Genomic DNA, 19325 nt, shown 5'->3' with positions numbered 1-19325 from the left:
TTTTAACGTTTTTTCCATAACTTTGGCCATTCATAAATCAACGAATTATGTCTTTATTCTTCTGAAATTTTGTAGATATGCTTAATATAATATTGTCTATGGGATCCGAAAATTTTAGGGATGTAGCTCTATTGGAAATTTAGTTAGGAAGCACCAAAGTCGGGGAAAATGTCCATCACACCAACCCCAGACCACCTTAGAAAAAGTTGTGCAGAGCACTAAACACAAAAAAAGTTCTTTTTCATCCACTGTTTTATTAATTGTACTTATTGAATGTTAAAACGCATGTATATAGAAATTATTTGCGAAAAAAGTAGTTAATGAAGTCAATTTAGCCAAATTAAAAAATGGCCGACATCTTCTGAATACTCTTATTTCTCAGATATGCAGATCTTCACTTTAACATGATTTATTCACCTAATATAAACTTATAATATATCAAATTAAAGGAAATTAGCTGCTCTTCATAGTTAAGACATATTCAATCAGATTTGATGGGGAAAAATATCAATTTTAGTTAGAATAATGAAAAAGTAAATATTACGTCACATAAAAATTCTTTCAAAAACCATTAAAAATAAAAAGTTTGTTCAAAGCAGAGACATCAACGGCAAGTCACAAGGATACTATTTGTTATATGGACCAAACTAAAAGAATAAAGTAACCAAATAAGTCTTAAAAAAAATTAAAAAAAAAAAAAGTTTAAAAAAATCAAACGGCAGATCTGTCAACTCAATTTAGCAGCACAACCAGTGCATAACTTTTTTTTTAAATCACAAAAGGATAACACCTCCATCATGAAGTACATTAGAACTTTCAATAACATACAGTACTGTATGTGCAGCTTAATCACAGCTCGTTTTCATTCTCGCCGGCCTCAAACTGAAGACTCAGATGGTTGAAATCTTTGGTGAGCACCTTACTCTTCTGCACTAGTCCTGCAACTATCTTCTCGTGAACTTTCCTGTCAACAGTTCCTTGTTTGAGAGTTTTACTTTTAATCTTATCTCTCAGGAACTTCACCTTGGTTTCGAGTGCTAGAGTCTTTTTCTCCAGCAGTTTCCTCTCTTTTAGAATTCCCTTGCTGTCCTTTGACATAAAAGATGACAGTTCCTCAATCTTTTCTTCCAGAAAACTGTTCAATCTAAGCTGTCTGTCAAGTCGGTAGGCAAGCAACTCTTTTTCGATATTGCAGCTCACCAAATCCCTGTCGAATAAAGTCTTGCCTTGACGAAGAACAATCTCACAGTCACTCTCCGGCACGTCGACGGCACAAGGAGCAGGGATGGTTGAAGGGGCCGCAGGGGCTGGCTTCTCTGGAACAGCCACTATTCCATCTTGTTCAGAGATGCATTTTGACAAGACGTCAAGTTTCCACACGAAAGGCTGACACAAAAAGTCAAACAAGGCCGAGCAGTTCTTTTCAGTCGGTCGTCTGTTGTAGTTACTCACAAGCTTGACGTAAACCTTTTTCACACGCCCACACTTTGCTTGCACGGAAGTTGGAGACCTGGAGTTGAACGCCTGAGTGGTGAACTTCATCAGCCAGAAGTGAAGAACTTCGAAGTAGCGACTAAGACAGGAGTCGTCCGGAAGAGTAACTTTGCCACACTTCTCCACATTCTCAGCCGAGAGCGTGAGAGAGATGAAGTCCCCATTTGTGATGTCTCGCAGTGTGCCAGCATTCTCCCCCAGTGGTCCTGATTCAGTTGTTAAGCAGCCGCTGAGAAGAGAGGTTCCAGGTACAAGTGAAAACTTGGTTCCAACAGCCTTCTGATCAGGGATGCAAACAATCTGAAAAACAAAAGAACATACATGTAAAACATAAAACAACTATATATTCAAGCCTAAAAAATATTAATAGAAACAAAACATTTTGTCTTTCTTTCTAATTAATTCACATACGACAGTGAAAAGATGTAATAATAATAATAATAATAATAAATGAGCATTTATATAGCGCAACATCATAACTTTACAATTATGCTCTTTGTGCTTGACACATTTAAAATGAAAACACAGTTATACAAGCATTTACATCTACATTCATAGTCAACAACGCTAAATTAAAAGCATACACCATCAAACATACATTACAAAAGATTCTTCCACTAACTAAGTAATAAAAACATGAATAAAATAGGTAGTGAAAAATCACTAAAACAACAAATACACTACATGTAGCAGTGTCTCCAGCTGTATGGTAGTATCCCAAAAAGAACAGGAGTTGATCCCTTATTTACCAATAGTAACAACAACAATTTAAATCATCTGCAGTCATGATTCATATTCAGCAAACTTATTCTTCTACGTACCCGGGTATTCAGCAAACAAAACTGGTACAGTGCTCAGTAGCTATTGTGATATGACACGTTTCATTCCTGAAGTGCCACTCTGATCCATTAGATTTGTTACCATCCAGAAGAAAATATCAAATTTACAGATTTATTGTAAATATCTCATCAATCTTATGTTTAATGAGATTCAGGATGCGTTTACTTAAGCTTACTTTAAAAAACAAAACACAGCTCGATCAGCGAAACCTCGGGATTGTCCGACAGTGGTATCGCCCAAATACCGGGGATGATGATCTCCACATCAAAATCGAATATGTTGCATCTAAGCCGATTTACAAACACAATTTAACCTTCGATAGCTTGAAACACTAGAACTTAGTTATAATTTGATTTTCATTTAAAACTAATGCATATTTCGACAGAGAAACAGTTCAGATCAAATACATACCCACTCGACGCCCCCACAGCAGTTAGTTGACTCGCCCGCCATTACACATTCTGCAGCTTGGAACACAGCAACTCAGTCTCCACTCGGCTTTGTCAGGAGTGCGATTCGACGCTCAAATTCTCGTCTTGAAAACGCTCGCGTTAAAAAACCGCTCCGATTACAAATGAGAAACTTTGGCACAAGAAAATTCAAGATGTTGACGATCAATAGCGATGCGTTGAACTTTGAACGATGAATGGAACAACTGTGAGCTCTTCGTTTGAAGATGGTTCGTGTGTGATATGCTACAGTGCTTCCCATTGGTTCAACGCTTGATATGACGTAAACAAAGGGGAGATCGTTACTTGTGCCAAGTTTCATTGGTGAATTATTTATAGTTTGCAAACGCGAACCAACCAAAAACGGGTTGTTTTGGGACCGATTTAGAACAAAGCCGTGGCTTGGGGCCAAATCGCTGCACAGCGAGCCAGCGGCTAAGTCCGACGCACGCGCGCGACGCTTTGGGGCATTTTACACATCCAAATACAACTATGTTAACACATTTTTTGCACATCAAACTTAGATGAGTGTACTAAGATGACTATACTCAAGAGCATTCATACTTTATTTGTTTCTAATAAATTTTCAAATGAGCACAATTTTGAGTTGAAAACAGCTCTTTGTTCTCTCTGCTTGACTGCCGGGGCCGCGGAGAGCGTGAGCCTCCCTAACACATGCTCCTGTCTATGTGTTTCCGACACATCCATCGCTAGTGATTGGCCCCTCCAATGTTTGTCCCAGTAAAAGCAAGGGTATTTAGTCTTCCACAACCCCTACACACCCAATGAGAGTTATTTTCTGAATTCGCAGACATAGCCGGCACCGTGATGGCAAGCAGTATGCTCAAAAATTGGTATATTGGATTTTCACAATATTCAGGTGTGACGTCACTGGTCCTTCACCACGTCGACCAAAACACTGCTGTTAAGTATGTAACCGAGTGCTGAAACACTACGATCACCCCGGGAGGCGAAGTGCAATCAAACAGGATTGAAAATTTTAGGGCCAATTTCTTAGCCCTATAAAAACTGTTATGCAAACCCGAAGGTTTCCATGAACATACAGACAATCGGAAACCACCAGACCCCATCACAAACAGAATTCCACAATCAACCGGTGTTGACTTAAAGGCCAACAACTCGGGTGCAGAGTCTGCTGTGAAAGGAGCGGTAGCCTCCCCTGTCACAAGTATTTGGGCTATACCACTGAAAAAGATATCCTTAACTTTTAGTGTTTGGTGTATTTCCAGAAATTGTCTAATGGTAGCCCTTTGAAATCCAAAATAATACCCCAAACTTCCGTATCAAAAAACAAGAAAGGTATGTTGTTAGAACGTTTAATTATTGACAAAACGGTAGTTTTCAACAAGGAGTGAAATTCCACCTAGCAGACATAGCCGGCGCCATAGTGGCAGGCAGGGGAGAATGTCTGTGAGCAACGGATGGTGCTGTTAAGCACTTAGGCAATACCTTAAAAACTCCTTAACTTTTTGTGTTCAGTGTATTTTCTAAAATAGTCTATTGGTAGCCCTTTGTAATAAAAAAAAACCCGACACCAAAGTACGGTATTATGCAACAAGGACTAAAAACCCACCTTGCAAACATAGCCGGCTGGGTGGTGGCAGGCAGGGGAGAAGGTCTGTGAGCGACGGATGGTGCTGTTGCGCACGCTGTGGTGCGATCGTCGCTTCTTCTCCAAGTGGCCGTACTCCCCCTCCGTGTTGGTCTCAGCGTCACACGTCTTGATGTGCGGCGAGTCATCCGACTCTGTGTAGTGATCATCGTAGTAAAAGTTGTCCACCGACTGGGCCAGCTCGTCCAGAACCTCCTGAATCATCTCGGTGTAATCCTGAAGCGGAGAAGTGTAAGAAAGGCTTGAGATAACTTTCACAGGATAAGGCAACCAACTATCTTGTGATTCAATAAATAATGTAGTTCTACGGTGCTTAGTGTTGCATCTGATCTCTAACCTACTCTTAAAACAAAGTCACATTGAGATAACTTTAACAGGATAAGGCTACTAACCATCTTGTCATTCAAAAAATAATTCAGTTACTTGTTGCATAACATAGCATCTGGTCTCTAACCTATGCTTTAAATAAATAATGTAGTTATACGGTGCTTAGTGTTGCATCTGATCTCTAACCTACTCTTAAAACAAAGTCACGTTGAGATAACTTTAACAGGATAAGGCTACTAACTATCTTGTCATTCAAAAAATAATTCAGTTACTTGTTGCATAACATAGCATCTGGTCTCTAACCTATGCTTTAAAAAAAAAGGTCCTTCTGTGCACAAGTCAGGTGAAACTATACATCAACATCTTTAGCTGAAGACCATGTGACAAGTCCAATCTGCGCTATACTTCACTGCTGTTTGTATGCCCTCCTGAAGCACGTGGCTCCAACTGTGACGTGGACTAAAATCATTTCTCTCACGTGCCAGGAGATTGGTAACTCTTACTTACTCTATTGTACATGTTGTATGCATTTCAGGGGTGGGACTCTCTTGTGATGAAAAAAGAGGAAATCACTTTTTTTCTTGGGGGGTTGGGGGGCATGCACCCCCGATTTTTTTTTAAATGGTACATTAAAATCTGTGCAATCTGGTGCATTCTGAGACTAAAATTCAACTCGTTTGGATCGGGTAAAAAAGACGTTCTCCACACTTCCCCCCAAAAAAAACACCCAACCAAACAAAAAACACACTTTCACACAACCACGGTAACATTGTAATGGTGCATACTTACGTAATGAACCATGTATCCATAATCCAATACTGGCAATACTATGATCCAAGTGACGCCCCAATGCATTGCAGCTCAAAATTACTATTAGTTATCAGGAGTTTTCAGTCAGCACAATTTAACTCTCAAGCCTCCAGTGTTCTGTTCCATCTTCACTTCTTTCCATATCATTCAGTCAACAAGTTATAGATACTGTGATGACGCGGAAAAATAGATTACTCCAGCGGAATTCGTAAGTTGTGTCCGCGGAAATCCGCGGAAAAGTCCCATCCCTTGTATTTAGAGCGTTTACTTCCCTTTGTTTATCAGATCTGAAAATAACGCTCTGCCTCATCTGTTTAAGATTGTGACTGTTGGTATGTGCAACCAACCTTCTCATCCTCCTCCTCCATCTCGTCCCCGTCCTCGTTGTTGCGATCCTGACTGGACAGCGCAGAGTCGAAGTCGTGGCTCTCCATGTCTCCTGGACCTGCAAGTCATCATTATCATCACCCTCATCAATGTCATTGTTGCCGTCATCGTAGTCATCCATCATCGTCACCCTCATCACTGTGATTGTGGTAGTTCTCACTGTGATTGTCATTACTGTTGTCAGCCATTACTGTTGTCGTCGTCCTAGTCATCGATCATCATCATCGTCATCACTGTGATTGTTATTATTGTCGTCATAGTTGTAGTCATCGATCATCACCATCAATGTGATTGTGGTAGTCATCACTGTGATTGTCATAACTTTTGTCATCGTCGTAGTCATCGATCATCATCATCGTCGTCACTGTGATTATCATTACTGTCGTCATAAGTGTAGTCATTGATCATCATCATCGTCATCACTGTGATTATCATTACTGTCGTCATAGTTGTAGTCATCGATCATCATCATCGTCATCACTGTGATTATCATTACTGTCGTCATAGTTGTAGTCATCGATCATCATCATCGTCACTGTGATTATCATTACTGTCGTCATAAGTGTAGTCATCGATCATCATCATCGTCATCACTGTGATTATCATTACTGTCGTCATAGTTGTAGTCACCGATCATCATCATCATCATCATCACTGTGATTATCATTACTGTCGTCATAGTTGTAGTCATCGATCATCATCATCACCGTGATTATCATTACTGTCGTCATAGTTGTAGTCATTGATCATCATCATCGTCGTCACTGTGATCATAAGTGTTGTCATCGATCATCATCATCGTCATCACTGTGATTATCATTACTGTCGTCATCGATCATCATCATCGTCGTCACTGTGATTGTCATTACTGTCGTCATAAGTGTACTCATCGATCATCATCAATGTGACTGTGGCAGTCACTGTTATTATCGGTACTGTTGTTGTCATTGTCATCGATCATCACCCTCATCAATGCCATTGTGGTAGTCATCACTGTGATTGTCATAACTTTTGTCATCGTCGTAGTCATCGATCATCATCATCAATGTGATTGTGGTAGTCAACACTGCGATTGTCAATACTGTTGTCATCGTTGTTGTCATCAGTCATCAAACATCATCATTGTCAACCACACCATCATCATCACTGCGATTGTGGTTGTCATTGCTGTCAGACAGCAATGACAACCACAATCGCCAGACTGTCATCATCATTGTCATCATTATTATCAATGCTATCGCCATCCATACAAATACCACAAGTTCTCTCTTCACCTGAAGCCACACATGATCGCCAAAGTGGTTTCAAGCCAGCGCCCCTACCGACAGAGCCATCTCCACTGAACTCTATGACTCTCCTTATTGCTCAAGTGAATTAACAACAAGTCGCGTAAGGCGAAAATACAACATTTAGTCAAGCTCAGTCGAACTCACAGAATGAAACTGAACGCAAAGCATTTTTTCCGCAAGACCGTACACTCGTAGCATCGTCTGTCCACCGCTCGGGGCAAAGGCAGTGAAATTAACAATACAGAAAAGCACGGTAGCGGTTGCGCTGAGGAGGATAGCCCGCTTTTCTATATCTCTATTCTTTTTAACTCTCTGAACGTGTTTTTAATCCAAACATATCATATCTATATGTTTTTGGAATCAGGAACGGACAAGGAATAAGATGAAATTGTTTTTAAATCGAGTTCGGAAATTTAATTTTAATCATAATTTTTATGTTTAATTTTCAGAGCTTGTTTTTAATCCGAATATAACATAATTTAAATTATATGTTTTTGGAATCAGAAAATGATGAAGAATACGATAAACGTAATTTTGGATCGTTTTATAAAAAAATAATTTAAAATTACAATTTTCAGATTTTTAATGACCAAAGTCATTAATTAATGTTTAAGCCTCCAAGCTGAAATGCAATACCAAAGTCCGGCCTACGTCGAAGATTGCTTGGCCAAAATTGCAATCAATTTGATTGAAAAATGAGGGTGTGACAGTGCCGCCTCAACTTTTACAAAATGCCGGATATGATGTCATCAAAGACATTTATGGAAAAAATGAAAAAAACGTCTGGGGATATCATACCCAGGAACTCTCATGAAAAATTTCATACAGATCGGTCCAGTAGTTTACTCTGAATCGCTCTACACACACACACACACACACACACACACACACACACACACACACACACACACACACACACACACACCACGACCCTTGTCACGATTCCCCCCTCTATGTTAAAACATTTAGTCAAAACTTGACTAAATGTAAAGAGGCATCTACCACTCTTGTAAATGACATTGAAAACATACCCTGGTTTCGAGTAAGTGTTGAGGTCTGTGATGAAATGATGGTGGATTCGTCACTGCTTTCTTCTTTCAATGACAACACGGTGGGATGCAATGACTTGTGCTGACTGCAAAATTGAACACAACACATATGTCAAACTGACTGAAAAGAGCAGCAAACTATGTCTGCAACTCCTGAATGAAAACACTACATTTCCACATTGACTGGTACACATCCTGTACCACAACTACAGACGTGGGAAGCAGTGTGTGTTAAGACACAGAAGCCTACGAGCAACACATGCAACAAATATTGAACTAGTAATTTCTCATTAGCAATGGTAAATAGTGCATATTCAAGCACTCTGGTGTTTCTCAGTTCATGTTCAGTAGTTGGCTCATGATTTATGTTAAACTCTTCGCAAGATAGACCAAAAAAAACATACACATCCAAACATCAATGAGAAACTCTCCTGCTTGGAACATTCCTGTCGTCGAACGCTGAAGAAGAAGAAGAACATTCCTGTGACTGAACCGCAGAGTTACAAGAATGCTGAGCTTTGCAGAACTGTTAAGTTTTCTGACCAAACACGCATGCACACACATACACATTCATGCGTTTTCAACCGCTTGTCTATATCAGAAACTTCACCAATCATGAGGTCAAAATCAGTTCTTCCACCTACCACAACACCTCCCTTCAACCACCCCTCTACACTTTAAAGGCATATGTACTCGATGACTATACACGCTAATTGCTTTACCAACAGCTGGAGACATGCTAAATTAAGTTCCCTGCAAAATATTGTGGTCTAGGACCCCTTCAATGTTGAGATATGTTAATTTTCATTTTGATCTGGATCGTCCTATTTATAGATTTGGCAACACATGTAACGTTGATGCAAGGGAGCTAACACCGCGCGCGGCTTTGTTGACATCCTCACTTTTTCAGAGGCTAGAACAAGCTGTAATGCATGTATTATGGTCCGCGCATGGTGACATATCGTCATTATATGGTCTTATGGTGCGTTTGACATCGATTATGGGCAAACTACACTTTGTAAACACGGGAGCGCGTACATATGCCTTTAAATCTAACTGCATCTCAAAACCCACACATACACACGTTTGCCAATCCAAAGATCACGTTTCACAAACTTGAGTCAAAAATGCAGCTTCTCACCTGTCTCGCAAGTTATCTGTGGAGTTCTCGTCGCTGGTGATTGATGCTTTCCTCAGCTTGGCCGAGGAAGCCTCCAGCAGCTGGTGAACTCGGTCTTTCTGCTGAACAGAGGCATAGCAACAACATCAGTGAAAGTTCCGTCTTTGTCACTCAGCACATCAGCAAGCAGGATTCAGACCTGCCTACCTCCAAAATTACAAGGTGTAATGAGCCCAGCCAAAAAGAGTAATCTGGTGGAAGAAGGTGTAATCAAGATTCCATTCGGCAATCATTTCGCACATTGTCACTTCTACTCAGACAATTTCTCCCTCCAGTTTTGTTACTGTATCACTTAACTTCCTAATAAAGAAACCGGTAATTCGAACGTATTTTGTCTTTTGGTTTCCATGAGCTCTCTTTACTGCATCCTTGTGATCATTTTTCCCGATGTGCTATGCACAGTCATATTTTCCACCGTGTGCACACGAAAAGTCACTGTGGCAAAGGGAACAGAAGACATGCTTTGGTCCTTTTGATTAAGGTCCTAGGCATGGCCACGATTCCATTTAGCTGCCTTTGTATTTCTGTGGAATAGCTTTCTTCTTTTTCACAGCAATCCTTTTACCACCACTGTAACCAGCTTCCTCGTCCGACTCGTCCGTCTCATGGGGACTCAGATTTTCCACGCGTCGCTAATTCATTGTAATGCGAACGGCGTCGTCTATCTTGTATGTGGCTGAACAGATTGAAAATGACCGGATATTGCCCAAACGATCTCGCGCAGGTGCAAACGCAAGCTCTGTGAGAGCAACAGTACAGATCGGATTTACATCGAGACGAGATGCGAAAAATCGTACTTTTGGTTTGAAAAAAATCGTACTTCCATTGTGGAAAGCGTGGTGGCGTAGTTTGGGTTAACAATCGTAGTAAATTACGCCCATATCGTAAGGGTAGGCAGGTCTGAGGATTTTACCCAAATGACAATATGAGTTTCTACGAATATTTGTACTTTGGCCAGCATTTCCAACAGAAATCAGCAATGAGAGAACTCGTAACCCTCATCAACTTAAAATCTGAGGGTTCATTATTTAACAACAAAAAGAACAATACAGAGTTTAGTGTTAAAAAGGTGTTTAGTTGTAGATTGCAAAGCCGGCTGCTGATTCCGATCCTTAACAGAAACACAATTCTTTTTTGTTTGTTCCTCATGTTTGTTCCTTTCAAACAGTTTTGACATTTGCACTTCAACTGAAAATTCTATCCCCCACCCACCCAAATCTAAAATAATGTCTTCAGTGCATTACTAAACAAGTCGCGTAAGGCGAAAATACAACATTTAGTCAAGTAGCTGTCGAACTCACAGAATGAAACTGAACGCAATGCCATTTTTCAGCAAGACCGTATACTCGTAGCATCGTCAGTCCACCGCTCATGGCAAAGGCAGTGAAATTGACAAGAAGAGCGGGGTAGTAGTTGCGCTAAGAAGGATAGCACGCTTTTCTGTACCTCTCTTTGTTTTAACTTTGTGAGCGTGTTTTTAATCCAAACATATCATATCTATATGTTTTTGGAATCAGGAACCGACAAGGAATAAGATGAAAGTGTTTTTAAATTGATTTCGACAATTTAATTTTGATAATAATTTTTATATATTTAATTTTCAGAGCTTGTTTTTAATCCAAATATAACATATTTATATGTTTTTGGAATCAGAAAATGATGGAGAATAAGATGAACGTAAATTTGGATCGTTTTATACATTTTTATTTTTTTTTACAATTTTCAGATTTTTAATGACCAAAGTCATTAATTAATTTTTAAGCCACCAAGCTGAAATGCAATACCGAAGTCCGGGCTTCGTCGAAGATTACTTGACCAAAATTTCAACCAATTTGGTTGAAAAATGAGGGCGTGACAGTGCCGCCTCAACTTTCACGAAAAGCCGGATATGACGTCATCAAAGACATTTATCAAAAAAATGAAAAAAACGTTCGGGGATTTCATACCCAGGAACTCTCATGTCAAATTTCATAAATATCGGTCCAGTAGTTTAGTCTGAATCGCTCTACACACACACACACACACACACACACACACGCACATACACCACGACCCTCGTCTCGATTCCCCCCTCTACGTTAAAACATTTAGTCAAAACTTGACTAAATGTAAAAACACAGGTAACTGTACACACATGCATACACTGCATCGCTTCACACACTCCACCCTACCCCAGTATTGTTCCCAGGCCTCGGTCTTCGGTCACTGCTGCATACTTTATTGATCGAACACATTGTTCTGACCCTGGTCAGTTGACTGTCCGATAGTTTAGACACACATGAGGTCTTAGACAGGATATTTGGACCTATACAGTGGAACCTCCCTTTTAAGACTCTTCCCCCAATTTTCAACACCTCTCCCCTTTTTAGACCTTGCCTTTTGAGATTGTCTGTTCATAACAATGTAAAGTTACCCCCATTTTAAAGGTGGTCGTCTACATTTTTGCTTTTTTTTCAATAATCGAAAATTTTATAAGTAAATTTTGATTTGATTAATATACTTACCCGACTCACATTTAGCATTAACTTCAGATTAATAGCTTGGACACTGAACTACGCTTCACCCCTAAGGGGGAAGAAACCCCTTAAAAAAGAACGGCCTTGACTCAACCCAAGTTAACCAGAGTCAAGGTCATACCGCTCTCGCGACCTATCACGCGAGACCCAACCGCCGCCATGTTAGAAACGTCACTCCTACTGAAATGATCTGTTCTTTTTTATGGAAACCCTAAGCGGGGTAGGCGGGAGGGTATTAACGATGTGAGTCGGGTAAGTATATTAATCAAATCAAAATTTACTTATAAAATTTTCGATTAAATTACATATCTTAACCCGACTCACATTTAGCAGATTGCTAATGTAGGTGGCGGGTACTTACTCTATGATCTTGGAAGAACCTGTCCTGCGGCTACCACAGCCGGTAAGGAGTTGGTCCCATCTTGCCGCTTACTTGCAATGTCACGCAAGTAAAAATTTATGAAGACGTCTTCAGACGCCCAATACGCAGCGTCAAGTACTTCAGAAAGCCTTCCTGACTGTAGTACGGCCAAAGACGAGGCCCAGGCTCTCGCCTCATGAGTACGTGCAGACGACATGGGGAGAACGGATTGCCCCCCCCCTTTTCCTTTCTGCCACCATTCATATGCTTGTTTTATGAGTGTGGCGATCCACCTAGCCAAAGTCACCCGTGACAGGTCTCTGTTCCGAGCAGTATTGAGTGAGATAAACAGAAGTCTCTGTTCTTTAGCTCTTAACGGAGCAGTCCTAGACAAATAGCTGCTAAGTGTTCGCACTGGACAATTTGTCATGTCAGGGTCGCCTGGTGCTAGTATAGTGGACAAAGACGGAATCCTGATAACGGGAGCAGGATGGTGAGGCTTTTGATTTTTTGCTAAGAAATCAGGTCTAAAACGAAGGGAGATAGAGCCGTCACTCTCAACAGAGATGTCTTTTGGAAGGCCTGAGAGCGCGTGTACTTCGCTGCTCCGTCTAGCTGTAGCCAGTAAAGTGAGCAGAAGAGCTTTACGCGTAAGATTATGGAGACTTGCCAAATGTAAAGGTTCAAAATCCGAAGATCTCAAGAAGTTCAAAACTAGAAACAGATCCCAGGCTGGGACTGGAGTCTTTGTCTTAACAAAATCCAATGCAGCGCCCCTTAACACGCTTGCAATAACTCCACCCAGGGAAATAGTGCGACCTAATTGCTTTAAGGTGGACGAAATCGCTGATCTCCTGACCTTAAGAGATGATGGGGACTTGCCTTGGGAGGCCAACCAAGACAAATGATTTGCTACCTGCATTGACCGAGGAGATGTAGCTTCGACCCCATTATCTGCGCACCATGCTACCCATGCAGACCAGTGTGAGGTGTAAACCGAGCTAGTAGACTGCCTGTGAGCCTTTTGAACCAGATCCAAAGTCCCTTCAGAAGCACCTGAGCGACGCAAAGATTTTCTCAAAGTCTCCACGCGTGAAGGCGCAGAGCCTGCGGATTCTCGTGAAGAACGCCCGTGCGTGGTTGTAGCAGATCTCCCTTCTCTAGGTTTAGCGGAATGGGAGGACCTACTGTGAGACGAAGCAGGTCCGGAAACCAATGTTGGCTTGTCCACATTGGAGCCACCAGAATGAGGGACGGGCGTTCCATCTCGACCTTTCTGAGTACCCTGCCCAGCAGTTGAAACGGAGGGAAGGCGTACGCCGTGAGATCCGACCAGTTGATCTCCAGAGCGTTTGTCTTCCAAGCTTCCGGATCGGGAAACGGGGAGACAAATACTGGCAGTCTCCGGGAAAACCTCGTAGCGAACAGATCGACTACAGGCTTTTCGACCTGAACCCACAATCTCTGAAGTGCATGGTGGGTGATCGTCCACTCCGTGTGCAACACACTGGACGAACGGCTGAGAGCATCGGCTAAAACATTGAGCCGACCCGGTAGGAACTTCGCCGACAGAGTGATCTGATGTTGAGCACACCACCGCAGGATCTGACAAGTTCTGACTGAGAGTGTTTGCGACCGTGAACCGCCCTGCTTGTTCACATAGGCCGCTACCGTGGTGTTGTCGGTATGTAGCCGAACATGCTTTCCGACAACGGCAGGGAAGAAGCTCCGAAGCCCCAAAAAGACTGCCTCCAACTCCAACACATTGATGTGAGACCGGGCTTGACTCTCTGGCCAAGTCCCCGAGGCCGTGAGCTGTGCAAGATGAGCACCCCAGCCCACCCGAGACGCATCTGTGAACATGTCGACCTCCGGAGGAGGAAGCACAATCGGAACTCCCAGAAACAAGCCTGCCTGTAACCACTGATTTGTGGTGTGTCGAATCCAGCTGTGTATCTGAACAGAGACATCCCAGCCCTGGTAAGCCGGATTCCACTCTGAGTTGAGTGCAGCCTGAAACGGCCTTTTGCATACTCTCCCCAGCGGAATGAGAGTGGCCATAGATTCCATCTGTCCTAAGGCGGACGCCAAGACCCTGACCTTGGCCTGTTTCTGAGACCTGAGAGACCTGAGTAGGTCTTGAAGCTTGTTGACTCTTCTCAGTGAGGGACGAACTGACCATGCCACCGTATCGAAGGTCATCCCTAGATACGTGAAGTTTTGTGACGGTATCAGCTCTGATTTGCTCTGGTTGATCTGAAAACCTAGATCGTTTGCCTGATCCAACACTGCCTGCGTGTGAAGACTGCAAGACTGTTGGTTCTGATTTAGTACGAGCCAATCGTCTAAATATGCACGCAGACGAATGCCCTTTTGTCTGACCAGAGAACAAAGTTGTCGTGTCACCATTGTGAAGACCCAAGGGGCCAGAGACAAGCCGAAGGGGAGAGCCCTGAACTGATAAATGTCTGTTGCCCACCGAAATCTGAGCCACTTTCGATCTGACGGATGCATGAGTATATGAAAATACGCATCCGTCAGATCTATTGATGTTGCCCAATCCCCCGGTCTGAGTGCCTCCCGAACAGAAAAGGGAGTCTCCATGGTAAACCGAATCTCCCGGAGGAATTTGTTCAATGGGGACAGGTCTAAGACTGGACGCCACCCTCCCGAGCTCTTTGGGACTACAAATATCCTCCCGTAAAAACCCGGGGAGTTGTGGTCTGAAACAACTTCCACTGCTTCCTTTTGAAGAAGAGCAGCGATTTCCAACTGAATTGTGGCCTTTGCCTCTGGTTTTGTCGGAAATTTGAACGCAGGAGGTGTTCTGGTTAGAGGCGCTTTCTCCTCTTTCCAGAGCAGCCTGAACCCCGAACGTACTATCCCCACGATCCACTGACTGTTTACATGCTGTAACCAGTAGGGAAGGGCCCGGGAGGGGCCGCCCGCCACCAAAAGGGTGGGGGCTGCGGGGATGAGTAGCTCGGGGCCTCGTCATTGGGGGTTAGGTTTTCGACCCGACCCCCTAGCATTGCCGAAAGACGGCTTCTTCTTGGGGTAAGGCGCGCCCCTGCCTCTACCCCTAAAAGAGGACTGTGAATGCTGAGAGCCGCGTCCCCGATTAGCAGAAGTGAAAGAAGCTTTAGGAGGACCCTGTTGTTTGGCCTGAGGCTTAGCGAAACCGTGTTGGGCAAGCTTTGCGATCGCTAAGTCCTTAGCGTTTTGTGTTTGTTTGTCAAGCGCGTCAAGTGAAGGTTGACCAAGCAAAGAACCCTCTGTGAAAGGGGAGACCTTGAGCAAGTCCAAAGTAGACTTATCTTGAATTCTGGAGCCAGACAAGAAAGCGTCCCTGCGTGTGTAAACCGCATGAGCGTACAACCGTGCCGCGACTGTCATTTGTTCGGCTGAAACCTTCGCCAAAGAGGCCAGGAGTATGGGCACGTCTTTCACGCTAGCGTCGTTTCGAAATTCGAAAGGATCCAACGACACCGCGATCGACCGAGAAAGAGATCTGAGAAGTGTCTCTGAAAGAGAAGCAAGTTCCAACGAGTATCTTCCCGTCTCTTCCAAACCAATCAAAGCGCCTTCAGAGTAAGCACAAGTTTTGTCAAAACGATAGACATCCTCTCTGAGATTAGCCAACTCCGGAGTGACCGGAAGCGGTGCACTCGGCAAAGCGTAAGTCTCAATAAGGCTGTGGTGGCGACGGGAGAGAGCAAACTTGCGTGCATGAAAAGAAGTGCTCGACATCCGTAACTGGCCTGAGGCAAGCCATGGCTGAGCAGAATCAGGCGCCTGACCGTGTGCCGCCAGTAAAGGCACAGTATCCACAGGCAAGCTATTCTCAGAACCCGAAGTTCTAGCCAGCACCTTGGAAAGTTCGTAGGCAACAGAAGGAGACTCGCTAAAACGATATCCCTGAACTTCCGTTAAGGCAGGGCGGAAATCACCGACCGCTGAGGGTGGTGGTGCCGCAGAGCTTGTCATAGCTGTCACCCCTTCAGCGAAGTACTTAGCAGACACCTGAGCTGCAGTAACCATAGCTGGTTTAAGTTTGAGTGACAACTTGACATCAACTTCCTCCTCAGAAAGTGAGTGAGAATCGTCGACCTCCGAATCTGCTGTGGCTGTACCGTGAAAGTCACTGTGACTAGCTGCGTCACTAAAACGATCCACCACAGGCGAGGCTGATTGCAAAACGGAAGGACCGTGCAAAGCCTGCCCGAAAGCAGCTTCCTGCCCAGAGGGAGGAAGTTGAGACTTGTATACATTCACCGGAGACATACCAGTCTGCCTGTGAGTACAACTGTCTCGTTGTCCGGTGTCGACCCCCCGTGAGTTCCGCTTACTAAGAGCGATAGCCTCCGGGAGAGTCGAACTTTCACTCCCCAGCCTCGGCGGGGGAGCTACTAGTTCCGGCCCAACTTGTTGTCCGGTGTTGACCCCCCATGAGTTCCGCCTCTTATAAAGAGCGATAGCCTCCGGGAAAGTCAAACTTTCACCCCCCAGCCGCGGCGGGGGGGCTACTAGTTCCGGCCCAACTTGAACACTTTCACCAGAGAACCTGGCTACCGGTGAACTTGACAAACCTGAAGAGCGTGAAACCGCCCCTTGAATGAAGCAATCACCCTGCTCTGCGTGCACGTCGGCCGACGTGATAGTGCATGACGGCGGAGCCTTAGCGTAAGCCAGCGAAGCCACTCCGCCCACCCCCGCTGGGAGCGAGTGTAACTCTTTACGAGTACAGTAAAACCTGCATCCAGCGGACCCTTAATTCGGCGGACACCTTTGCATAACGGACACTTCAAGTGAGGACGGATGTATTTTACACTCAAAAACACCTTAAAAGAGCGGACACCTCAAAGGCGCGGACGCGGACACTCTTTTTTGGTCCCGATTTGGTTCGTTACCTGTCAACAACGGTCCGCCATCTTGGTTCTGCAAATACAATCTCGCTGGCGATGTGAACGCGCGAGAAGCTTATTTTGTAAGCCAACGACAGCACTTGAAAGATTGATTTTTTGTATGGTGCACGCTCATTGGTCGATGCCGTGAATTGAACTCAACTCACAAACAAAAACAAGTTAGGGTTTCTACTTTCTGTACTGTGATGCATCTTCGTCTCATCCTTCGTCGATCGCGGTCTCATCATGTCAAAACGGAAATTTCTGACTTTAGAAGAAAGAGTCGATGTGATAAAGAAATTGAACGGCGAACTCTTCGAGTGGTTTTCGAGAGCTCGATCAAAGAATATTCCCGTGAATGGCTTCAGATAAGAAACCGATTGCACCTCTTTCTCTCTCTCTCGCTCAGTCGTTCTCTCTCTCTCTCTCTCTCTCTCTCTCTCTCTCTCGCTTAGTCGTTCTCTCTCTCTCTCTCTCTCTCTCGCTCGTTCTCGCTATCGCTCGTTCTCCGTTCTCTCTCTCTCTCTCTCTCTCTCTCTCTCTCTCTCTCTCTCTCTCTCTCTCTCGCTCAGTCTCTCTCTCTCTCTCTCTCTCTCTCTCTCTCTCTCTCTCTCTCTCTCTCTCTCTCTCTCTCTCGCTCGTTCTCCGTTCACCCTGAAATGCTGACAGCTGTCATGAACTTGAGTAGCATTCTGAAGATGTGCGTCTGAACCAAGCCAGACTGATTCTGGTTTTGTACATGTACATGTTGCATGTTGAACTTGTTTTCTTTGTCACTTTCTGTATGACTACATGTAATGCACAGTTTAGAATAAAACTATTTGGCTGGGTTTTTTCTTCCCAAAAAATGTCTGCGCATTCATATTCAAAAGAAAGGACACCTTTGTACAAAGGACAGTGGCAAGGTTCCCCAAGGGTGTCCTTTGCTCGCAGGTTTTACTGTAGCATGCAAATCGGCTGCAAACTGCTGTTGTTGTGCAAACATGTTATTCATATTGACAGAAAACTTCTCAAAAAGGGAGGAAAAATCATCTTTAGTCTTGTCTTTACCACTACGTCTCTTCTTGGCTGAAGGAGCCTTACTTTTAGCTTCTTTCAGTACGGGCATGACTGGGCTATCGGGGTCCGAAATATTAACGGACATGGTAGTTTGAGAAACTGGGTCATGAACTGAGACGGTAGTAACTTTGCCTGTCTCTTTAAGTGCGTCCTTACTAGGCGAACACTCAGCAGCCATTTGCCTAGTCTGAGGCTTCTTTCTCTCTTTGTCAGCCATAGCTGACGAAAACAAACAGTCTAAGAAACGTAAACACGAAACAGACTGCAAGACGGAGAAAGACACAAACGAACAGGAGCCGAACAAATTAGAAAGAGCTCACCCAATCTTGCTTAGGCAGGGACCTGTAGAACGGGGTGAAAATACTGCTTGAAAAACAGTAGTAGGCTGAAAGCCTGTAGCGTAGCTGTGAAAACACGTCCGAGCTGATCGGAGGCTGAAGTAGGAGTGACGTTTCTAACATGGCGGCGGTTGGGTCTCGCGTGATAGGTCGCGAGAGCGGTATGACCTTGACTCTGGTTAACTTGGGTTGAGTCAAGGCCGTTCTTTTTTAAGGGGTTTCTTCCCCCTTAGGGGTGAAGCGTAGTTCAGTGTCCAAGCTATTAATCTGAAGTTAATGCTAAATGTGAGTCGGGTTAAGATATGTAATTTAATCCTATGGTTAGATTTCGATACAAAATTATGTCAAATGATGAATGAACCATGGGGAAAAAAGTTATAGAAAAAAAAATATATGTAAAAAAAGATTTTATTTTTGGGTAGCGTGACTCACGCTTCCAATATTTTGTTTTCTGTTTGCTGAGAACATGTGCTTTGCCTAAAAATACTGACCAATCAAATTCATGTCACTATGCTTATAGCCACGCCCAAACAAGTGCAGCAACAGTTTGACACTAGAGCGCTGTCCAAGCTTTTTTTTAAACGCACGAAATGCACGGCATTTGAGAGGAGTTTTGCGCTTGGCATTTTCCAAATAAGGATATCCTACTATGAGTACTACGCTGGAATACTACAATGAATTTTCAAACG

At 43.5% G+C, this 19325-nt stretch overlaps 2 protein-coding genes across 4 annotated transcripts in view; both read right to left on the bottom strand.

The window, feature by feature from the left end:
• The window catches only part of LOC138968684 (protein WWC2-like), a 60091-nt gene that overhangs the window by 13916 nt on the left and 26850 nt on the right, over nucleotides 1-19325 (bottom strand). For 2 of the 3 annotated variants that reach the window (XM_070341283.1, XM_070341286.1), the window contains exons 16-19: nucleotides 9420-9520; nucleotides 8261-8364; nucleotides 5901-5998; nucleotides 4378-4632 (exon numbers count right to left, since the gene is read on the bottom strand). In XM_070341283.1, coding sequence (XP_070197384.1) covers nucleotides 4378-4632; nucleotides 5901-5998; nucleotides 8261-8364; nucleotides 9420-9520 — 558 coding nt within the window. The remainder of the gene's footprint in view (nucleotides 1-4377; nucleotides 4633-5900; nucleotides 5999-8260; nucleotides 8365-9419; nucleotides 9521-19325) is intronic. The other variant, XM_070341284.1, reaches the window with a different exon arrangement.
• On the bottom strand, nucleotides 235-3285 carry LOC138968680 (uncharacterized). Its single transcript, XM_070341280.1, has 2 exons — nucleotides 2746-3285; nucleotides 235-1794 (listed from the first exon to the last, which is right to left on the bottom strand). The coding sequence occupies exons 1-2, from the start codon at nucleotides 2785-2787 to the stop codon at nucleotides 850-852; spliced, it is 987 nt and encodes a 328-aa protein (XP_070197381.1). The 5' UTR covers nucleotides 2788-3285; the 3' UTR covers nucleotides 235-849.

Source organism: Littorina saxatilis, linkage group LG6, assembly GCF_037325665.1.
Source record: "Littorina saxatilis isolate snail1 linkage group LG6, US_GU_Lsax_2.0, whole genome shotgun sequence".
In the NCBI taxonomy this organism is placed as follows: Eukaryota; Metazoa; Mollusca; class Gastropoda; order Littorinimorpha; family Littorinidae; genus Littorina; species Littorina saxatilis.
Note: the sequence above shows the minus strand (reverse complement) of the source record. Positions and strands in the feature narration are given on the sequence as shown.